The sequence below is a fragment of the Gobio gobio genome (assembly GCF_949357685.1).
Source record: "Gobio gobio genome assembly, chromosome: 16".
Lineage (NCBI taxonomy): Eukaryota > Metazoa > Chordata > Actinopteri > Cypriniformes > Gobionidae > Gobio > Gobio gobio.
The window spans coordinates 8,666,779-8,689,538 of record NC_137109.1 but is presented as its reverse complement, the minus strand read 5'-3'; the positions used below and the strand labels follow the sequence as shown (position 1 = coordinate 8,689,538).

The 22,760-nt window shown below is 40.3% G+C and overlaps 1 protein-coding gene across 1 annotated transcript in view; it reads left to right on the top strand.

The window, feature by feature from the left end:
* atrx (ATRX chromatin remodeler) overlaps window positions 1-22,760 on the top strand; it is a 62,749-nt gene that overhangs the window by 36,529 nt on the left and 3,460 nt on the right. Inside the window, exons 23-34 of the mRNA XM_079839585.1 lie at window positions 1,254-1,384; window positions 2,947-3,041; window positions 3,143-3,282; window positions 3,624-3,777; window positions 6,697-6,797; window positions 8,299-8,407; window positions 8,500-8,677; window positions 9,021-9,212; window positions 17,772-17,921; window positions 19,993-20,103; window positions 20,350-20,445; window positions 21,491-21,619. Coding sequence (XP_079695711.1) covers window positions 1,254-1,384; window positions 2,947-3,041; window positions 3,143-3,282; window positions 3,624-3,777; window positions 6,697-6,797; window positions 8,299-8,407; window positions 8,500-8,677; window positions 9,021-9,212; window positions 17,772-17,921; window positions 19,993-20,103; window positions 20,350-20,445; window positions 21,491-21,619 — 1,586 coding nt within the window. The remainder of the gene's footprint in view (window positions 1-1,253; window positions 1,385-2,946; window positions 3,042-3,142; window positions 3,283-3,623; window positions 3,778-6,696; window positions 6,798-8,298; window positions 8,408-8,499; window positions 8,678-9,020; window positions 9,213-17,771; window positions 17,922-19,992; window positions 20,104-20,349; window positions 20,446-21,490; window positions 21,620-22,760) is intronic.

Below are 22,760 nucleotides of genomic sequence, written 5' to 3'. Positions count from 1 at the left end.
AAATATTACTACTTGGGTACACTTTTCAATTAATTCAAGTATATTTTGGTTTATAACGGGCCTGGTTCTCACCTTATTGATGAACACGAATTGTAGTTTGCCAGCAAAGCTGCAAATTCCTCCATTAAAGTCAGCTGCCTCCGTAATAATCTTCATATACGTGCAGAGCAATCAAGTGAAAATCGATGCACCGCATAAATTATAAATCTATTAGCGATTTTCTTCTGGTCTTCTTCACAACAAAAAGTTGCATCGTGAATGACGTAAGCATTCTCCGGCCCGGTACGTCAAGTGCAAGTGTGAGTGCAGGCCAGCGGGGGAGTGGGGACAATCACGCTCGGGCACGGTACAAGGCAACTGTGCCTAGTGTGAGGACACCCTTAATGTCAAGCCCTGGTTGTTTTTGTATTACTTTTTAAAAGTACATTATACTTTGCAGAGTGAATGAACGCTTTGCTAGCTTTTAGGTTCAACCGAACACATCCTATAAGAGAATAATCACATATGTATGCGCAGACAAAATATTACAACTACACAAAATGACACCAATGCACAAGTGAACTTGATCGTGCTTGTCAGAATGTGTAACTCCTAGTTGGATGTGCTCTTCCTGTAACAACACTGAAAAACCGGCAGCTAAAGCACAAATAACAATACAATACTCATTATAATGTGATGTGCAAGACAGACTGGCGCTGCACCTCTTGCACTTTACTGTATTTCCAGGCATCACTGCATGCTTTCAAAGCCATTGCTTCACTTTAGTTCTCCGGCCCGGACGACATGCTGTCCTAACGCTAACCGATCAGACCTCAATGTCGCTATGACCAATCAGAATAAAGAAAAATAGATTTCCGCTTTCATGAACGATCATCACTGGTACTTGTGCCGATCCCTAGTAGACGGGCTTCAGGCTCTGTGCAATATACAGTATGCTAATGTTTGTTTTTGAACATAGCAGTCATTTGTTTGGCAAATCCGCTTGGTGAATTGCAGAAAGGACACACAGTGGTTTTAAGATGTTTATAGCAAAGCCTTTCTTGCAAAGAATTTTTTGGCTTTGTTTTTCTAAGTATCAGTGTGAAAACAGGCAGCGCGAGCCTCTCACAGTCCTAAGAGCTTGTTTACCTGCTCATGTTAATCCTCTGGGCTAATCTGAATGCAGGATTTAGGGCGCAGCGGTGCTCCGTGCTCTGGCACGCTGGGCTAGAGGCTGTGCCAGCGGCTGGCACTAAACGTCTCTCTCTGAACAGGTGTCGGTTCTGCCTTGGAGAGTGGAAGAGGTCGTGCGGGAACCAAACTCTTCCAGGATTTCCAGATGCTCAGCAGAATTTGGACCCATCCGTGGTGCCTCCAGCTGGACTATATCAGTAAAGAAAACAAGGTGAGGGAATAAAGACAAGCGGACTGCAGACTTCTCTGGAAACACAATCTGAGGGAATTTAGGAACTTTCCCTGAAGTCATCGCTTTCTGTGCACATGCAGGACTAGGGAGCCACATGATGTTCTTTAGGCTGCATTTACATTACATGGTTCAAGTGACCCAATTATGATTTTTTTTTCCTCCCGTGTGGCACAGATCAGATATGACCCACGAACGTGTAAGCAAGAAAAAAAGCACGTTTTGGTTTCAGGCCTCATTCGTATTAAATAAATCTGTTATGAATCCGATATGTGCATTTGCATCTGCCATGCAAGTATTCCCATCAATGCGAGTCGTATGTCATTGAAAATGCGACAATGGCGAATAACGTCAACTCGGCCACCAACCGTGATCACATGACTCTTTTCAATGCCCAGGCTGCAACAAGGGCTCCTGTTTGTTTTTTCCTCCACCAATGTTTCACTGACCTTTTTAAAGATGGTGTGGAAAGCAAACATTTTTATTATCATTTCTTCTACACCCATTGCCAATCGCAACGTTCTTACTTCCTTTTCAGCATAAGCTTTTACGCATCAGTCTACCTTTGGTTGTTTTTCCAAGTGTATAGTGTAAATGCAGATATTGGATTTGGGTCACTTTTAAAAGTAAGCTGGTCTTAAAAAAAAAAATCATATATAGTCAACATATCAGAATTGGGCATAAAGACTGCAGTGTAAATGCAGCCTTAGTTGCCAAAGAAGCACTTTTGAACATGCTCAGGTTCACATTATCTCAAATGTATTGTGCTGAGCCATTGAAAACTAGACAATCCATTAGTTTTACAGCATTTAAAGGGATAATTACACCTAAAAATGCAAAATCTGTCATCATTTACTCACATCATTCCACAAGACTTTGGTCTTCGAAACATAAAGATAATATTATTTACACAATATACGATTTTTTTGTAATGCAACCTGCACTATTCCTGTCCAGGTAATCAAAAATTAAGATCCAAAAAGGTCATAAAGGTGTAGAAAAATGAATCCATACGAGCGGTTTAATCCAAGTCTTCCAAAGAGACACAATTGCTTTAAATGATGAACAGATTTAATCAGGCTTTTATTTACATAAACAAGGATCAACACACATGCATAGCACACATCAAATATGATGAACACAGAAGCTCAAACATGCGTGTCTTGTGCAAAAACCAGTGATGTTTGTTCTAGTTCAAAGACACAAGAACATAAATGTTTACAGTGTGATTTGCACTGTATGTGTGTTAAATTACATCCATTCATTATTTAGAGTGGTCGTATCTCTTCACAAGAGCGATTTATTTTACAACACCGTTGACCTTTTTGGATCTTCTAAGTTTTGGTTACCTGGACTTTCAGTGGAGGGACAGAAATCCCTCGAGTTTCATTAATATGCGTTTCGGAGAACTAACAAAAGTCTTATGGGTTGGAACGACATGATGGTGAGTAAATGACAGAAGTTTTATTTTTATTAACTATCCCTTGAACTCTGCTGATTACAGTAGCAGCGGCTTTACTGCTTTTTTCCGTCCATACCAACAGGGATACTTCGACGAGGACAGTATGGAGGAGTTCATAGCGTCAGAGACTGAGGAGTCCTCCATGAGTTTGACCTCTGAAGATGAGAAGCCTAAAAGGTTTGAGAAAAGCCCATACTCTTTCTTTCTTTCTTTCTTTCTTAATTGTCCTGTTTCCTACCTCTATTATGACTGATCTGGTTACCTAAACCCCCATACAGGAAGAAGAAGCGAGGCAAAGGAAAAGACAAGGGCTCAGACAAGTCTGACAGTGATGACCTGGAAGTGATTAAGGAGTGGAACACCAGCTCTCGTGGTGGAAACCCTGAGGGGAGGAACAGAGCAGAGCCTGTGGAGGAGGGTATGACTGAGCTTACTGACACAATCACCTCCTCAGATAGGAGTATTACTAATAGTGCTTGCCTGACTTTATCACTGACTGATACTAATGACCCAGAAGATATATTTTGTACAGTTAGTTTGATGATAGTTCACACATGCAATTCCACAAATGAAATTTAAAATTCAGTTTGGGTGGGAAATATTTATTCATTAATACGTTGCTAGATTTTTTACCTGACACTAGTTACAATAACTTCCGCTTCCCTTTTTACGTTTTATTTTTGTGCTGAAACTTTGCATGTAAGATCCCTGCCATGCATGTGTTCTGCAAATATATTCTTAACAGTGTGTTTTCCTCAGTTCGGGCCCCGTCAAACTCCAATCCTGGGAGCCCGTCACCGGACTGGTACAAAGAGTTTGTGTCCGAGCCAGATTCCGAGGTGCTGGAACATTCTGGGAAAATGGTGCTGCTTTTTGAGATCCTCCGCATGGCTGAAGATGTGGAAGATAAAGTGTGAGTGTTTTGTCATAGTAGCATTAGTCAGGGTTCCCGCGGGGTCTTAAAATGTCTAAAATAATTTTTTTTAAATTTAAGGCCTTAAAACGTCTTAAAAACGGCCAGATTTTCACCCGAGGTCTTAAATTTAATTTAGTTAGGTCTTTAAAAAAGTGTTATCCTCGTTCATTTCCAGAAATGCTGGCTGCAGAAAGTTATTAACGTTACACTGTAGCAAAAAAGTATTGAATCGCGAAAGCGGCGCTCTAGAGTCTTTACCTCGCTGCCCTCAGAGCGTTCGTTCGGTGTGTTGTAGTTCTTTCTGGGGGTGTTGGTACACGTAGTCGGTGATAAAACTACAAATCCCGTGATAAATGCAATTACCTGCCCGCAAAATACGTCTACATTTAATAAAGTTGTATTTTTCTGGACAGAATGAGGCAGACATGCATTGTTTTATATTATTCTAAACAGTGATAAAGTCTGCACTCAATCAGCACTGCATACCTTATTATTATGACAATAGTGAAGGCTTGAAGAACTCAAATACACCATAGCTTGATGCAGTCGTGTTTATTGTCTTCGTTTCATCAGTCAAAGCGTTTCTATCTTCTGTTTGTCCTACATCGCTAGCTTCACATTAGGGCTAATGATTACTTCTCTGAGGGAAATGTGGAGTTTCTGCTCGAGGGCGCCCTCTGGCTTCCAGTATGAATGAAAGTTTGGGTAACAAATATGAAAAATAATACTTCTCTCTAAATAAATGTATATGACAACCCATATGTTTTTCTCCAATGTACAGTTTTTCCCCCACAGTGGATGCATAAGAGGCTCATATTTCATATTAAATACATAGACTTTAAGAAATTTATATCACAGATAAAAAGCACAGAATTTCTTTATTTTTTTCTTTATTTTTTTTACAATAAATCTTTAGACCTTTCTAATGATTTTTAGTCATAGGCTGTCTGCATATTAACAGGTAACCCAGCAGGGTTTTTTTGTAAAATAAGTTTTCTGTAAAATATAAATGTTATTTTATTAGTATTAGTATTATATTGTTATATTTATTCTTAAATACTCTATTTTTAATTTTTTAATAATTAAAATGTTATTGTAAAAGTAATATTTCTAATTTTGTTAAATATTTGTATTTATTGAATATAATCATTATTATTAGTCTCGTTAATATATAAAATGTTATATGCATACACTTTTCATTTGTAAAAAAAAAACTAAAAAATTTGCCTTTTAACCAGAATAATCGCAATTAGATATCTTCCCCAAATCGTGCATCCCTAGTTTCTCCTATCTCCCTAGTGCATCCCCTGTTCAATCTCTATTAGGCTATTAATATGCTGTTTTGAAAAGGCAAGTTTGTTTTAGCCTATTTTCATTTTGGGCCTAAGGTTTTGGGCATTTGGCACGTTGTTGGCTGTGGAGGGTTACTAATGTCATTGCTTTATTGCTTTTTTTATTATTTCTTTGATTGAAATAATTTTGGTAATGCGTCGTATAGGTCTTAAATTTCAATCTTTATGGTCTTAAAATGTCTTAAAAAGGTCTTAAATTTGACTTTCTGAAACCTGCAAGAACCCTGATTAGTCTCGCGTAGCCAGACCTTCAGACTGACGGCAGAAGGTCTGGACTCTATTGCAGCTTTCATTGGTCAAGGACCGCCCAAGAGGACGTTTGACTGACGTAACCAATCACAGTTAGTTTTGTTCCGCGTCATGTTTAGGGGCATGAAAATGTAAAGTCGATGTCCCTGCAATAACAGACCGGCGTGCATCTAAAAATGTATTAATTTAAGAATGTTGTTCAAGTTTACTGCAACAGTAGAGATGCGAACTTCACATACTTTAGAAAATCCAGTGTTTAGTTGATCCTGGTAAGCGTTCATTGTCAAAGTTGTAAACACACGGCGTTCTTCTTCCACGAGGGGGTTTGGCGACACAGCGTTTATTTCTATACGGACCGTTAAAGAACGTAACATACTCGTCTCGCGGACATCCTGTAGAATTCAACCAATCAGATGACAACTTTCCAGATAAGTGTGCCCTATGCATCAGACGTTCAGCCAATGGTCCATGGGTGTGACGTCTGAGGCTGAGACTATTATTAGCATCAGCTCAGAACTCATTGGGTCTCATTCACTAATAATTGCGTGGATTCTTTCGTATTTGTACACACTGGAGAACTTCTCACAAAAAATCTCCACCTGATTCAGAAAAATGTTAGTACACACATGAATTTATTCTTAGCGTCGATCTCATGTTAGTCAATTTGGAGTATTCTAAATGAGCGGCTGCGTGCACGAGGTAAGTCATTTGTATAAAACGCGTCCAAACCATCTCCATATAAGGGCTTTCCACTCACGCTTTCCTTGCAGCCTTTCGCCACTCTCGTTAAACTTGCCGCTGTTCGCAGACACGCTCTCGCCTGGATCCTCGAGCAATGCACTCTCACCAGTTCTCACAATAAACACCTTTTATACAGACCCAGATTACAGAGCTCTCATTGGCCAGCTGTACATGCGCGTTATAAGAGAAACCTCGCTACGCAGCTCTTCCTACTCTTTAACTGTATATGATCGAATGTATTTAAGATTAAATTAAATTGTATTTAATCATTTCATATATGGATTATATAATACAATTAAAGCAAAATACTTTAATGTAATTAGTCATTTTAGGATGAAATATAACTTCTTAATACGATTATAAAGCCATACAGACTAAGTTATTTTTGCGTACGTGTGGTTTCAGTTGTTCCTATAGTTTTGGGAAAAAAATATTACGAAATCTTCTTACTTAAAATCGTTCATACGCACATTTCACGCACAAATTTGTGCGTACGCATGCTTAGTGAATGAGACCCATTGTCTTCAGTGTCATATGATCATTTATGTAATGGTCACATGTCTTGTGTGCTCAGGTTGGTGTTCAGCCAGTCTCTCATTTCTCTGGACCTCATTGAGGATTTTCTGGAGTTGGCAGGCAGAGCCAAAGAGGAAGGCAAAACTTCGCCGTACAAAGGTGAGACATGTTGGTGTTTAGTTAATTATTGCACTTTTAGTAATGCTTTCCCTCAGCCTTGAGCCCTTATGACTGGTTTTGTGGTCCAGGGTCTAATATATGATAATATATTAAGAATGGAAAGCATGCAGACTTAGAGTGGCAGAAATGTCAGACTAACCCCGAGTTTATAAAGCAGTGTGCTGTGTGCATTATCATATATTAGACCCTGGACCACAAAACCAGTCATAAGGGTCAGTTGTTTTAAATTGAGATTTATACATCTCCTGAAAGCCGAATAAATAAGCTTTGGTAGGATAGGACAATATTTGGCAGAGAGACAACTATTTGAAGATCTGGAATCTGAGTGTACAAAAAAAATCGAAATATTGAGAAAATCGCCTTTTAAAGTTGTCCAAATGAAGTTCTTAGCAATGCTTATTACTACTACAAATACATTTTTGATATATTTACGGTAGGAAATTGACATAATATCTTTACTTAATATCCTAATGATTTTTGGCATAAAAGAAAAATTTATAATTTTGACCAATACAATGTATAGTTGGCTATTGCCACAAATACACCCGAGCTACTTATGACTGATTTTGTGCTCCAGGTTCACATATTGTATATTGTATTGATCATCATTCTAAATTCTTACCATGTTTACAATTAAAAAATTTTTTAAAGAGTGCTTCTGCCTCTTAAAATGACTTTACCTTTTGGCTGACGTCACGTGCATAAAAATGCACTTATTTTTAAATATTAGACAAATAGCCATTTAAGCATCATGCCAGTATTTCATAGATTTCAATATTAATATACAGTAATAGATGCCTTTGGAATTTTAGTCTTGCCAGTGGGTTTATAATTTAAACTTCTAATATTGTTTATATCCTCTGTCCATTCTTTTTGACTTCATATGGTTTGTACAGTGGCCCATGTGTTTGTTATGAGTGCTCTGTTGTATGTTTATGGCCAATCCTGCCGTTTTATTTGAATTATATTTGCTGTAAATTTAACATTGATTTTAGCAAATAAAAAAGCAAAGTGAGTACTGATCCAGTGAGTGCAAACTGTGGTTAAGCTCATCTTATATTTGCGCACACATCTGACATAGATCTGGGTTAAGTGTCTGCAGAAACGCGCAAATATGCGCAAGTAAATACAAAGCCTCTGGAATAAGGTCATGGTCCTAATTAAACCCTTGCAGCTGTTTTTACTTTCATTTTGAAAATGATTAGGCCTTTTTTATTTTGCAAAAAATGTTAGCTTAAGGCTTTGCAATTTGTAATGAAAAGATCACAGAGGAATAATTGGAAACATATTGAAATGTTAGTTATGAACATGAGTGTGGTAGGCCACAATATTAGATGCTGAACGCACGTTCTCTAGGCTTTGCCACCTATGTAGGGTGCATACTTTCCCCAGAGCTGTTCATAAACCGCAGGGCCATAACGGCTGCAGAAAACCTTTGCTAGAAACGGCTTATTGACTGGCTATGCTGTTGTTCTTCAAGGTGAGGGCAAGTGGTTCAGAAACATTGACTACTACCGCCTGGATGGCTCCACGAACGCCTTGACCAGGAAGAAATGGGCAGAGGAGTTCAATGACATGAGTAATGTTCGGTAAAAACACTTTTCCCTTTGGAGTAGCAAACAGTGGAACCGTTCCTCGCTTTTCCACGAGAGTCAAGCACTTGTGTTCTTGTTCTCCACAGGGGTCGATTGTTCCTCATCTCAACCAGAGCTGGTTCTCTCGGGATCAACTTGGTAGCTGCTAACAGGGTCATAATTTTCGATGCCTCATGGAACCCATCCTACGACGTTCAGAGTATTTTTAGAGTCTATCGCTTCGGTCAAGTCAAGACTGTGTTTGTCTACAGGTTTTTGGCTCAGGTGAGAAAATCAGTTCTGATATTTGAATGAATTGAATTGGTTGTGTTCATTTCTATGTAGAAATTCACACATTTATTAACAGACAGGGCTTACGAATAGAGAGATAGTTGAGAGACTCAACACTAGTTGGATAATACATGTTTCTGCTTTTATATGCACTTGTTTTCTGATTCTGCAACAAGCTTGGCTAATATTTTCACCCAAGAAAGCTTACAACATTGTGGGATTTCTTTATCTGCAAAGCAGGACTACATCTATAATGGATAAAAATGTTGCTTAATTAGGCCATTTACTAGGTCAGTGATCAGATCTGTAATGTTTGTTGGCTTGTTTCTTGCTAAAGGGAACCATGGAGGATAAGATCTATGACCGGCAGGTCACCAAACAGTCGCTGTCCTTCAGAGTTGTTGACCAACAGCAGATTGAACGTCACTTTACGATGAATGAACTGACGGAGCTCTATACATTTGAGCCCGACCTGCTGGATGATCCCTCTGAGAAGAAGAACAAGCGGGCCACACCCATGCTGCCCAAGGTGAAAACCACTTCATTGCACCTGTTTCTGTCTCTTTCTCCAACAGAAAACATTGGTGTTTAATTTGTCGAGTCAATTCAAATGTATTTGTATAGTGCTTTTCACAACATATTTCAAAGCAGGTTAATAGAAAATCATGATGTTAATGTTTATATCTTAATATCTTCATGCCTTACTGTGCGTTCACACCAGCGCGCTATTCGCGCGTAGTTGAACGCTTGAACATTTTGAGTTTACTCGCTTCATTCGTGCGTGACATTCACTTCACAACAGACGCAAATTCGCGTCATGGGAGGGGCTTCTGCCAGCCGGCTCGTCTCGTTGCGAAATGGCTGACATGGATTGTTTTAAAATACGAAGACTAAGCTCAATTTGCCGGCTTTAACTAGCTTGTAGTCTCAAGACGGTGAATTCAGGGTGATTGGGACACTTTTTCCAAGTTATCTCAATGGCAAAAAGTGTCCAAATCACTCTATGTATAGTTCAAATGGAGTAAAGAGCGTTTTTTACAACTTACTAGATTGTCTGACCTCCTCACTCACTTTCTTCCAAGCAAGATCCTTTTTATTCCCGTTTCTATAAAGTAGGAAGATGTATCGTACAGCTCCGGGTATCTACATATGATTTTGTCCTCATTGTTGCCACTACTAGAGCAAGCTCCTGATTGGTTAACACGGCACAAATATCCGCCAAAGTTTTCATTATTGCGCGAATCACACGTCAAACGATCAATTCGCGGCGTGTCATTCGCGTGGATCGCATAATTCGCGCCGCCTCATTCGTGCAAATTGCATCTTTGCATTGACTTAACATGTAAATCACTCGCGTGAAACGCTTCATTCGCGTCTGGAGTGAACGTAACATTATAGTTGCATTTAGATTAGAGCTGGCTGATAATATAGTTTACATTTTGTGACAATGAATGCAAGCAATCAAGCAGTTGAGATATGCTATGTGGCTTTACATGAGTGTACTGTATGAATGCGATAGAGTTGGATTTGAAATCCAACTTAATATATATAGAGCTTGAGCGATAATACAGTTTACAATGTGCGACAATATAAACAATCAAATAGTTTACATCTGTCCTTTACAGTCATTGTAACCCTAGTGAGATCTTGGGTGAAAAGTTAAAAAAAGGGTTTTCATGTCAGTCTGTGCTATATAGATCTTAGCCAGTCAATGTGAAGTGTGACAAAAGTCTTAGCTGTTTTATGTCATCAGTCATCAGTGTCATTTAGACACAAAATTAAAATGATACAGCCCATCTCAATCTAGACTTGAGGCTGGACAGAGGAGATAATGGACTGCCTGTTCTGAGCAGTATGATTATAATGTGACCGAAACAGTAGAAATCAATATATTTTCCTTGCATATCATAGACAAGCAAGTGTCAGTTTTTTTAACTGGACATCTTTCACACACCCCTGTGTCTTTTGGGTCGTCTTTAGTCTGCAGTCTCTGTCTTGAGCGTGAAGCAGAACACGATCCAAGACTCTGGATGAAAAAAATCTTTCTAAGATCCCCACAATCAGAATCATGTGTGTACTCAGCTGAAGTTAAATGCTCCTGGCCTGTGTTTTGTTCTGTGCATGTTTTCCTTTTGATGTTCACCAGGGATGAGACACTGTTATTTACTCATGCGCCTGGCTTCCAAACCATCCAGGGATGAGGATTGGATGAAAAGAGCTCTGCTCTTGTCTTAATAGTTTTGTCTCCTTTGCGCACCTGTGCTTAGAAGAGCTCAGAGATAATCACAGATGAGAACCCCTGAAGATTTTACAAGACCACATTGGCCTTCGATTGTGCATCTAAACATTCACAACAGCACGCAGCTGCACACGGCTACCTCTGTGACCTTTTTTTACCAAAGAGCTTTATATTGCAGAACCGGTGATGCTGGGATTCTGTAATTGGAGGGAAAGGCATCTAGTACACCAAATGTTTCCAAAGCAATCAGCAGCGTGCCACAGAAGGGTTATGTTGGCTATACATGTTCTATCATGAGCTGCTATCTTTGGAGTTGGCGTTTGAGAAGCTTGCTGTTCTTTATCAAGCTTTTAATCGGAGATGGAGCCCAACCTTTGCACTCGGCAGATGACCACATTTGGCCATATGTGCACCAGAATGTAGCAAGTCAGCTGTTATGGATGGAATCTGCAGCCTGTAATAGTCTGAAGATGAGTCAGTCATCCCTCAAAGCCTGTAGTTATATCTCCATTTCTCACAATGCCCTCGCCAAGTTTATGGAACACAGGAAATATTTCTAAACTTGGCAGAACTCTACCCATCGCCCTTTTCCTTACCTTGTGTATGTGTCTGTCAATGCCTTGATCCTTCTTAATAAGGCAAAAGAATAGGGGCGGCAGTGGCTCAGTGGTTCATGTAGGTTGTCTACAAACCGGAAGGTTGGTGGTTCGATCCCCGGTTCCACCTGACCAAGTGCCGAGGTGTCCATGAGCAAGACCCCTAACCCCAGCTGCTCCCGACGAGCTGGATGGTGCCTTGCATGGCTGACACCGCCGTCGGTGGGTGAATGTGAGGCAAAATGTAAAGCGCTTTCGATGGCCGTAGGTCTGTTAAAAGCGCTATATAAATGCAGTCCATTTACCATTTAATATGACACTTGCACTTTTTTGTAACCACAAATCCCATGTTCTTTGGACTGAGAACTTGGAGGTATTGAGCTATTAACTAATATAACTTAAATAGCTAGGCTACAATTCTTTTGTACCTTTTCAATTAAACAATTAAAATCTTACAGCGGCTTCATAATTTTGACAATCTTCCATTGATTGTACAACAAAAACTTATTTGAATTACCAAAAATATCATGTTTACCTGCCGCATTTGCATGCAAGCCTGTTACTGCATGAATCCCCCTCTCCTTACAGCACAGTGGGAAGTAAATTCATAAAATGTTCCCAAATTTTAAATGCATTGTAGTGTTTACTAGCCTGGCTTCGCCCTCCTATGTACTTCTGCTCAATTTTCATTTTCCTTCAGTACTCCGTCTGGGACTGCTGTATATTCTCTGGTTTTCTCCAGTCAAATTTTAACCGGTCCAATCAGCGAACAGAGGGAGCGGCTGAGAACGATGATGTTGATGTCGTGCGCTAGTCTGAGAGGACATGCGTCACGACCAAACCATAGCGATTGGTTATGGCAGATCCAGAGTGGCTCTGGGCAGATCCAATAGTTTTAAACTTCAACAGAGTACCCGCCTTCAAGGAAGTTAACGCTTGTCAATGGAGAGTGGCCAGACTCTCTGTACAAATAAAATGTACGAGAGTCTGGTTGGACCAGGCTAAGTGTTTACTGCATTTCAGCTCAACCATTCAACCCTATTACCAGGGCTCAACATAAAAAAAAAATCCTAAAAAAAGGAATCTAAAAAAGTAGATCGGAGTTTTGCTGGCCCCTTCTATATTTTTATTGGCCCTGAAAGAAATATAAGAAACTTTTCCATTAAGCTGTATGTATTGTTTACATTAGGATTAATCAATACAGCAAATGGAGTACATGAATTAAGAGCTAGAGAGCCCCTGGAGACATGCAAAAATAACCAAATTGTCATTGTAACAATGAATTTTTTATTGCCTGACCAGTAATGTTAGCACTGTGTTTGCCTATATAATGTGTATCTTTGTTAATTGTTTATCATACATACAACAAAGTATAATTTACTCGTCTCGGTCTGTTTCGGAGCGCGCGCGCTGCCTTTGGAATGACACCCAAATTCACTCATGACACAAGTCAAGCACTCGCACTTTGGATCTATCATTTATGAGCAAAGTTACGGTGATATATTAGCTAGCTAGTTGAGTAACTTACCTTCGACATGCTACATCGGTGAGGTACTGAGAGCCAACGTCTTCGCAATTCTGTATGACGGTATGACGTTTGTTTTGCCTTTGCGGATGGCCAATCACTGGCCCGCGCAGGCCAGTGATTGGCCATTCAACTAGCCCGACATACTCTTTTACTGGCCCCGGGCCATCGGGCCATTGCTTATGTCGAGCCCTACTATTAAACAAAAAAGTTGACCAAAACCAAACCAAGTTTTTGAAAGAAAAAAAGCTACCATTAACAGACTTTTTTCGAAAGAAAGATGATCTTACATGTACACTAAGGAGGCTGTTAATATATTTTGTGTGTTTATTTAATGGTTTTCAGCTTTCAAAAGGGTTGGGAAAAAACCTCTTGAAACATAAACCTATTAACCACATGTAATGTTTAGTTTGCCCGAGGTGGCCAAGACATTTACTTGCCCACTGCTAATACGATTTTGTTTGTTTGTATAAATGTTACATATTGAAATTCAAATGAAACCTGATAGTTAAGTTAACATCTCCTTAAAAGCCTCCAGGATATAGAACATAAGCAATTCCCTCTGTAATAGTACACTATAAACTTACTCTGATCTAGTGATAGCAATGCTCCCACCAGTCCCTCCTTTCCCCCCCAAAGTTATTGCCCTGTTACTTTCCCTAGTGTTTCTGGGAAGACTCCCCCACCCCCTCTCCATCTAAAGCACACATCCTGCTTCTGAACCTGTGTGCCATTTCGGCTCACCCAAACATCATGCCATCATGAAGGCCATCTGTTACGCTGATTCACTATTTAGTCTCTGAAGTTTTCAAAGGAACGCTGTAAACCTCCCCCGACCTGATGAACAGTCATTATTCCAAACCCCTTTTAGGATGTTCTTGTGCTTTTCAGAGAAACTAATTGGAGACAAAGGAGGCTTGCGGACTTCCACTCTAATGACAAAGAAGAGTGCTATGGCCCAGACACAAGAGCCACCCAGCTTGGGGTCTGGCCCTGCCTCAGGCTCTTCGGGGGCCCTTTATAGAGCTGAGACCCTTGGGCAGACTTAAGTGACACGGTCGGGTCAGTGTGTACACTTCCTGACAGTGGTCCATCGGTGGGAAAGTGGTAATTTGCTTTCGCTCGGGCTCCCCCGCCGACTGGGTCTCGTTGAGCAAAGGAACAGACTTTAGTCAGGGTAATTAGGTGCAGAAACCGGTCTTAATAAGTCTCCCAGATGTTCCTTAAATGAGTGGTTGCCTTCAACCCCTCATTTTTAGATATTTGCCCCAACTTGGATGAAAGACCTGAAGGTGTGAACCGCAGTGCGTCGTAGAAGTTCTCACCTAAAGTCCTCCATTTAGTAAATAGTAGAAAAGATTGTATAGAATGATAGTTAAGGCAGGCCTGATGGACACCTGACATCCGGTTCTGTGCCAAACATCAAGAGCTCTGCAGACTCAGACTGTTTATATCAGGGCACTGAGGTTATGTGTATAATTTGTGTGCAGCTGTAGAGTACGTTTTGCCTGGCTAAGGTTAGGTATTACAAATATCTCAATCCTTCACATTCCTTGAGTCTCTTGCCCCGGACCCCTTGGTTTCTTTGGTTTGTGCACCTGCATGTCAAACATAGTGTCTTCTGAAATCTGAGGCAAGCATTAGGCTCTTCAGTTTAAACTGCTAGATAAGATTTTTGTTCACAGGGATGCCAATTTTGTTTTCTTTTTTTTAAATCATAACATGACATCTATAGTTTAACAAAAAAATCTTGCACACTTTTCCAAGGCACCTGCTTCTTTTTATGGCTATAGTCTGTCACATTTCCATTTTCCCGCTCTTCACACCCTGTCTTCTAAAGAGCGTACAGCAGAAGTTTATAGCTGTGGTAATGAGTGAAATAAAAATGGAGTTTGTGAATATGGATTGTGTTTAATATAAGGTGGCATGATCAAAAAACCTTGAGAGGCAATTGGGCTAAAATAGCTGTAAATGTGCTGAAAATGATTCAACAGGAAGCCAAATGGCAAGAAAAAAAGACCCTGTGTCTTTGAACCTGATTGCGTTTTTCACACCAGCAGCGTTCATCTGGGACCGCGTCTTAAGTAAATTGGCTTTGTTTGCCAAGTCGTAAATGTATGTAGTTGAGCAGAGCTCTTCAAGTTTATTTGAATGTTCTGTTTCACCAGCAGTGATTTGGGAGCCATGTCTTAGTTTTAGCTTTCTATTTTAGGAAAAATACTTACTGCTGTCAAGCTTTAATTGATTGCTGCTAAAGCCAATTTAAAAAATGTCATGCAGAAAGCAAACAAGCTGTCAAATAATGCATTAAGAGTGCCACTGTTCAGGCAAAACTTAAGATGATTTTGCCAGAAAGGTCTTTGCATAACAGTCTCGAAAGATTATGAGTAGAACTGGCCAACGTAGACAATTAGACACATGATGCAAGTTGCACAACAAAAGGTCAATTTTCTTAAGCAATTTAGTAATGAACAATTCTGTAAAGTGCCAAGAAACAACCAGTTCTGTCAGTGATATCGATTTGCGCTGCTTTGGGAATGTTACTGGGAATGTCTGCGATTAGTGCACCGTTGCTCAGTGTATCATTCACAGCATAAACACTTTTTCCAGCTAGTGAGAGAATTGCAGTGGGAAAACGCACATTAATAGTTCAAAAGGAACTTGTAATGTCAGTTTACTCAAGCTTTATTGTTATTGTGATGGGTGTACAAAAAAACCACAGAAATCATTTCCTTGTGAGTCTGTGAAGTGAAGAGAGCTGTGTTCAGACGCGGGCAGATAGACTGCTCCTCACCTGGGGCTGTATTTATCCTTGCAGCAGTCTGGCTTAAGCACCTACATGCTTTGATCAAAAGCAAAAAGCTTCCTCCCCCCGTTTCACTTCCTGTGGGATCCCAACTCCCAAATTCCCTGAGAAAAAAAAAAAACCTGCAGTCTGCTGATTCCCCCCCCATTCCCCCTCCCAACCTATTCCACATCCATGCATGGAGTAAAACGATATCCTTTTCCTAAGCCGTCATTATGCATGGGGTTAGCTCACATTATGACAATGCAGGAGTTCTTGTTACCGTCATTAGTGCCTTTGGTCGAGATGCACATGTAGGGCAGGTTAGGGAGACAGACGAGACCACCCGCGGAGCTCCAGCCTGGAGATTAATCAGGAATCCCAGAATTCCCTGCTCCCCTGGACGGCTTCGCTGTCATTCGACCCAGCGGCTCTGTGACCCATTTACCCGGCTCGAAATTGGACCGTGTTCAGATAAGCTCAGACCCAGGTCGGCCCTCTCATGACGGCGAGTGTTTGAAAAGTGCTCAAACAACAGCTTCATCAGTGAATTGTCTTTCGCTCCAGAGACACTTTCGCTCTGCGCACTTTCAACAAGAGGTCATCTTTTCCATGGAGTCTTTTTCACGGTTGTGATGTAGAAGGGGCTCCTCACATGGCAGCATCTAGCCATGTTTTAATTTAGCCACTTAGCCAGAAATTACCATCACTCATCCAGTCGGGTTTGTGGAGGGTATAGGCCAGGCCTGGCGTGATTGTGCTTGCTTTCGCCACATGTTTTTATTTTCCAGCTATCGAAGCCATTTACTGAAAAGCCTTGATGTGGACCGATCTGTAGCTGCGCTCTCCATTACACTCTGCTGTAATGCAGAAAGCATGGCTCTGTTATTGGTACCTGTCTTACTGCTGTTATCTTTCTTTCTTGAAATAAATCTTGATCTGGTTATTCATGATATACTCTTTTGAGGATGATTGAGGCTCTCACACTTCATTCCTCAGTAATCAGTCCTAAATTTGGAAACGCGAGGCTTTTTCTCTTTGAACGTTAGTCACGATTATGATTAATTTTGTTTTTGTTTTATATTGTTTGTTGTTGCTGCTCAATCGGGTGATGGCGTAACTATAGTTTTATATTCATAGGGTTGGGATCCAGCCGTACACTGGAGATGTTTCCAGATCTCGAGGACCTTTTTAATGTAAAGTGCAGGCGAGACAAAGAAAAGCAAACAATAGCTGTAGAGTAATTTTAAACCATGTTTGTAAGAGGCCTGGATATGAATCGTGCGCCGCTCAGGTATTGTTTGCAATAACAGTGTAGTCATGGATACCAGAGTTGCGTGGAAGCGTCTGAAGTTATTTTAAATGTCCTCTTGTGAACACTTGGCTAGAGAGGCGGTTTCTTTTTTAGCTTTGTACTGCAAATTAACTGCTATTTATTTATATAAAAGAGCGTATAATGAAAGCATACTTTCAGAAACTTTCAAAACTTGTCCAAAAGTAGACGCATGTATACGATGCACAAAACGTCATCAAGTAAATGAATATGTTCGCACACGACTGTCCACATGTACTATTAGGTGATGTAGTGACAATGAAACGGAAGTAGTGACATCTTTTCTTTCATATTGTGATGTACAATATGTGTAACGGATTATCGAAAAACTCGGATGTTGGATGTATGGCACTCAAAAGTGGAGGCAGATAATCATAAACTTGTGTAGTCAAGTTTTAAAAAAAGAAACTTGGATTAATCGTTCACACTAAGATTTATACCATTCATTTAGAAAATAGATGGGTTACATTTTCATGCAGACTTTAAAGTATTTGTTGGTTTGTTTTTTGCTTGGTAGGCAAAATAAATGTTTGTTGATTTTGATCAATAATTGTGCTGGTAAGTTATTATCTATGTATTGATGTTGACCCATCTCTTTCTCCTGTCCCAGGATCCTGTCCTTGCAGAACTGCTTCACAGTTACAAAGATCAGATCGTCGGCTACCACGAGCATGACTCTTTACTGGACCACAAGGAGGAAGAGGCACTGAGTGAGGAAGACCGCAAGGCAGCCTGGACTGAATATGAGGCCGAGAAGAAGGTGTGTACCCACACAAACCCTTTACTGTTATATAAATGTATACCTGCATATCAGTCAGCAAATATGTTAGATTTTAGGCATGTGACATGTTCTATGAGCAATTATTTTTTTTTAACTTGTCTGTCTGGATCTGTCCATTACTGTTAGCTGTTTGAGAAATCTTGGTGAGGTAATATTTCTCTAGTTATGGACTGCATCTCAAATAATATTGTGAAGTGATATCATCATAAGAAATGAACAAAAAAAGGCACATTTAAGTTATGGACACATGACCATGAGAGAGGTCTAACTGTATACATATGTGCTTACATAAAAGTCCTCAAAATCTTCAAAGTATTGCTCCTTGTAAAAATAGAGCTATTTTTAGAGCTACATAAAAACATTTGAGAGCTGCTTGCAAGCGTGTTCTCCGAGTGGTAACGGTTCTACCTGGACCCATTGAAGCACAGCTTTTCGCAAGTGTCTAGTAGTTCAGAGGGTCAATCATAATCATAACCCTTACATAAACACATGCTCTCAGCCATCAGACAAGCAGGTTTCACTGTGTCATTTTATATCCAGTCCTGGAATCCTTTGTAGGATTCAAACAATCAGAATCATTGTCTTCAGATTAGAGAGTCTTCGACCTCAGGTCACCAGCTCATTAGTGGAGTTTTTTGGGAGATAAATGACTTTTTGCCATGTGGGACACTTACTCTACAGTTCAATTATATCACAAGTGCCTTCTCTCCATTCAGATTAAATGTAATGATTCCTTTTCCAATCAGAACAACATCTCGACTGATTCCCCGTAGTCAACTAAACGCTCTTGTAATGGGATTGAACTACTTTAAAAACGTTGTAGGTCTATGAGCACTGCTTATGTCAGATGTACAGTTAAAGCACGGACTGAATATGCTCCTTTCCCCAAGTACTTAAGCAGTAAAAATGACCAAAATACACATCCCAAGTATTGCAATAAAAAGACCACATGGAAACCGCATACATGGAAAATATCACTGTAATTTTAGTGCCCAACACAGGAGCTGTATTTGTAGGCAGGAGTTCTACCTGCTGGCTCTCAGTTGTTCTACTGAGACAGTGCAGACATGAGTTTTGATTTGTTTGTGTAATTCATACCATATTGACACACAAATTCTGCACTACATGTGAGCTGTCTCCTAAATTTCATGTTATTTTTTGGCAAGATGTTTTAAATATTATGCTCAAATCAGAGTAATTTCATCAGTGAATCACTTGGCCAGAGCTATTATGTGCCACGAAAAGAATTCACCTGCTTTTGATCATCTCGCTACAGTCATTTGTGTATTTTGAGAGTTTTGTCTAATTTGGTTGCTGAAAATCATTAACAATGTCAGACCCATTAAGGTGGATTTTAAGCAGTCACTTGCGGTGATTAGAGACCCCTATCGAGTTCTGCTCATGGTTTAGTTGAAAACAGCCATACAGTGAGCGTCACATTTTGAAAGCAGATTAAAAGATTGTCCGTTTGGATTGTCCCACGGCTGCGGTCTGTGGCGCAGCTGTGATCCACGCCGCCAAACACCTGCTTGTGCCAGGTCTGAACACCGGACACTCAGCTGTGGAGTGTGTTTACGAGCTGCGTGCACCAAAGACCCAATTAGAGGGCGGGATTGTCCGCATCTGCCTCGGTAGTTCATTTACACACAAACACAGCCATCCTGCTGACCTTCGCGAGGGGAACGTTCTGTTTAGAGCCATAAGACAAACACAGCTTGGGCAGGACCCTAACAGAGGTTCACATGGGTGCACATCAGGATTTTTTGGATACTCCAGTGATTTGTTGGCTATGAATAATACTTCGCCGTGCGTCTTTGCCAGATCGAAGACAAATCATGTCAAAGTCGCAAATCGAGTGGAAAACAGTCCGAAAGGGATGCTTTGGTTACCCTACAGCAGGCGCTAGTGTGATGGAAGACTGACTCATCTTTCAGGCCGAACCTGATTTGAAGATTATTTATAATTGGGATCTCTCTATGTGACCTCATCTCATTCAATTAAGTTTGTCTGGTTCTATTCGACTGATGGACCCGCTCTGCTGTTGTTTCAGGGTCTGTCCATGCGTTTCAACCAGCCGGCCTATTCTCAAATGGGAGCATCAAACTCCTACTTCCCCTTCAATGTGGCCGCCCTGGCCTCCATGAGCAACCAACAGTTGGAGGTAAGTAATGAGCTCCACATGCACATTTCACATTCCTTCAGCCGGCAGCTAATTGTGACATGCATCCTCAGGCAGCGACATTTGGCGTCGCGCTCTGCCAGCTGCTATTTATGTATGCTAGTTATCTCTGTGAAAATATCAAATTCAGAGTTGTTTTTTTCCTGGATTTGTTTTAATCTTGTCTAGTGTGTTCTTTGTTTCTTCTCACACTTGATTTTTTTTTTTTTCTCTCCCTCTTCGCTCAAGGATTTGATTAACCAGGGCAGGCAGAAAGTGTTGGAGGCCACTAGCGCTCTGAAGTCGGTGCCTAGGGAAGCACTGGAGGACATCATCGGGCAGGTGGTGAGTGACGGGAGGAGGGCAATTCCCTGCATTGAGGCGGTTAATCGGAAAGGCTGCACATAAAGGCTCTGATATACTCACGGCAAAGTTGTTTTTCATTCCTTGCTGAGGGGTAAAAAGAAGTTTGAAATACCTCAGCAGTGGTATACCGTTAGCGAACATCCCATGCTGCCGAGAGCAGCGTATAGATGTAAACATACGCTTGGCGCTTTCCTCCCAAGTTTTTATTTTGTTATTGAGAAGAATGACGGCATGGGACTTGGATAATTTTGCATGAGCTCTGCAATTCGGCAATTTATACACTAGATTGCTTTTAAAGCAAACAGCTTTACAGTATTAAACATGAAAAAACAGTGCGTCTCTTTCAGTTAGTAGTGCAACTTCAATTTCTACTTCAAAGTGGCTCTCCAGTGTGTTCATGTTTTTGCTCGCGTCTGACCTCGACAGAGTGAACAGAAGAAATGAACCGGATAATATTTTCAATGATAAGGTAGGCGGAGCCTCAGAGCCACACCCACCTATTACGTAATTGTCACTGACCAATGGTAGTTCAAAGTTGTTTACCAGCTGATTTCTGGAAAGTTCACCGTGGCAAGCTGTTTCAAACTCCAGATACGAACGTAGGTTTTGCCTGATTTTTCTTTTTTCAAATTTCACCGCACCAGTTCGTTCTTCAAAGTATATCAGAGCCTTAATTGTCCAGGTTTGCTTCTTTAGACTTTCCCTGACTATAGTAAAAATGTATATTTGCATTTTTTCATTTAGCAGACAATTTTATCCAAAGTTTAATCCACGAGCCTCAACATGGTGCAAGTCTTGCAGGGGCAAAGCCTTGACTTATAAGGCTATACTTTTTTATTCTGGGGTTTGCTGGTTCAGCAGCATTGAGCTTGTGTTGGACCGAGTTCTGAACAACTGCTAAATGTGTTTGTGTGTGTGTGTGTGTGTGTGTGTGTGTGTGTGTGTGTGTGTGTGTGTGTGATGAGCGTGTAAGTGTTTGTTTGTTGAGGTCTACAGGATGTAACAGGTGTGTTGTTTTTGGCAGTGGAAGGAGAATCCGAGTCTACCGGAGGCCCAGGTTCAGTCCATGGCTCTTGGGAGGCAGGCCGGCTTCGAGCTGGAAATCAAACACAGGGAGGCTATTTACCGTGATGTCCTCGGCAAGCAACAAACTGTAAGTTTGCTCATCTCTCACTGTTTCCATGACGACATGTGCTGCTCTTGTGTTTAAGTGACATGAACATTTTAAACTAAATAGAATGAATGGGACTTGGACCTTGTTGCACCATTTACTCGGCATATTTCCATTCGTCAAAAATAGTTAAATATGATGTGTGAATTAATTCAGGTACCCTGCAAATCTTAAATTCAGAGAAAAGTCTCAATGTTTGATCTAATTTAAGGCCATAAAATCTTTATATATCTTAAAGGTGCAGTGTGTGAATTTTAGCGACATCTAGTGGTGAGGTTGTGAATTACAAACGCTCACCCCTCCCTTTCGGAGCACATAGAAAATCTACGGTGGCTGACACAGGACAAAGATGTTGTCGTCTGAGAGAGCAGAGAGTGACTAGCGCTCTGTAGAGAAGTTTGTCCGTTAAGGGCTACTGTAGGAACATGGCGGCACAAAATGGCGACTTCACTGCAAGGGGACCAAAAGTGTATGTTGATAGAAATGGTTCAATCTATGGTAATAAAAACATAACGGTTCATTATGTAAGGTCTTCATACACCACTGAAAACATAGTTATGGATATTATATTGCATTTCTGTCAATAGATCCTCATAAATACTACACACTGCACCTTTAAATCTTCCTCACAGTCCACACTTCCATGATGAATTATGCATTAAAAAATTTCTCCTAGTCTTTTTGGTATTTTGGTAAACTGTATGCGGCATTTAAAAATTCAATACATATCATTATAGTAACAGCAAAATCCTATAACGATCGATATTTAATCGTATGTATTGATATGTTCGTAGATAACGGATACAAAATGCAGGGCTTGACATTTAAGCCTTGTCGTGTAAATCAGTCATTCACTTGTCAGAGTAAAAAAGTTGCTTGTCTGAAAAAAAATATTTATTATGAAATAGGACTATTCTCATCAAGTGTTCTGTCAAATCTGCATATTTGTGATATTTACCCTGAGGGAATTTTTCTTACTTTTTATAAAGGGCATTTTCCCCCCTAATCTTCTTAAATGAATGCTTCATCTTACATTTCAAATTCTTAAAATCGTTCAATAAATTCACTTAGAATAATAAGACACTATAGGGCTGTTACCAATCAAATTAATTCACTTACACTG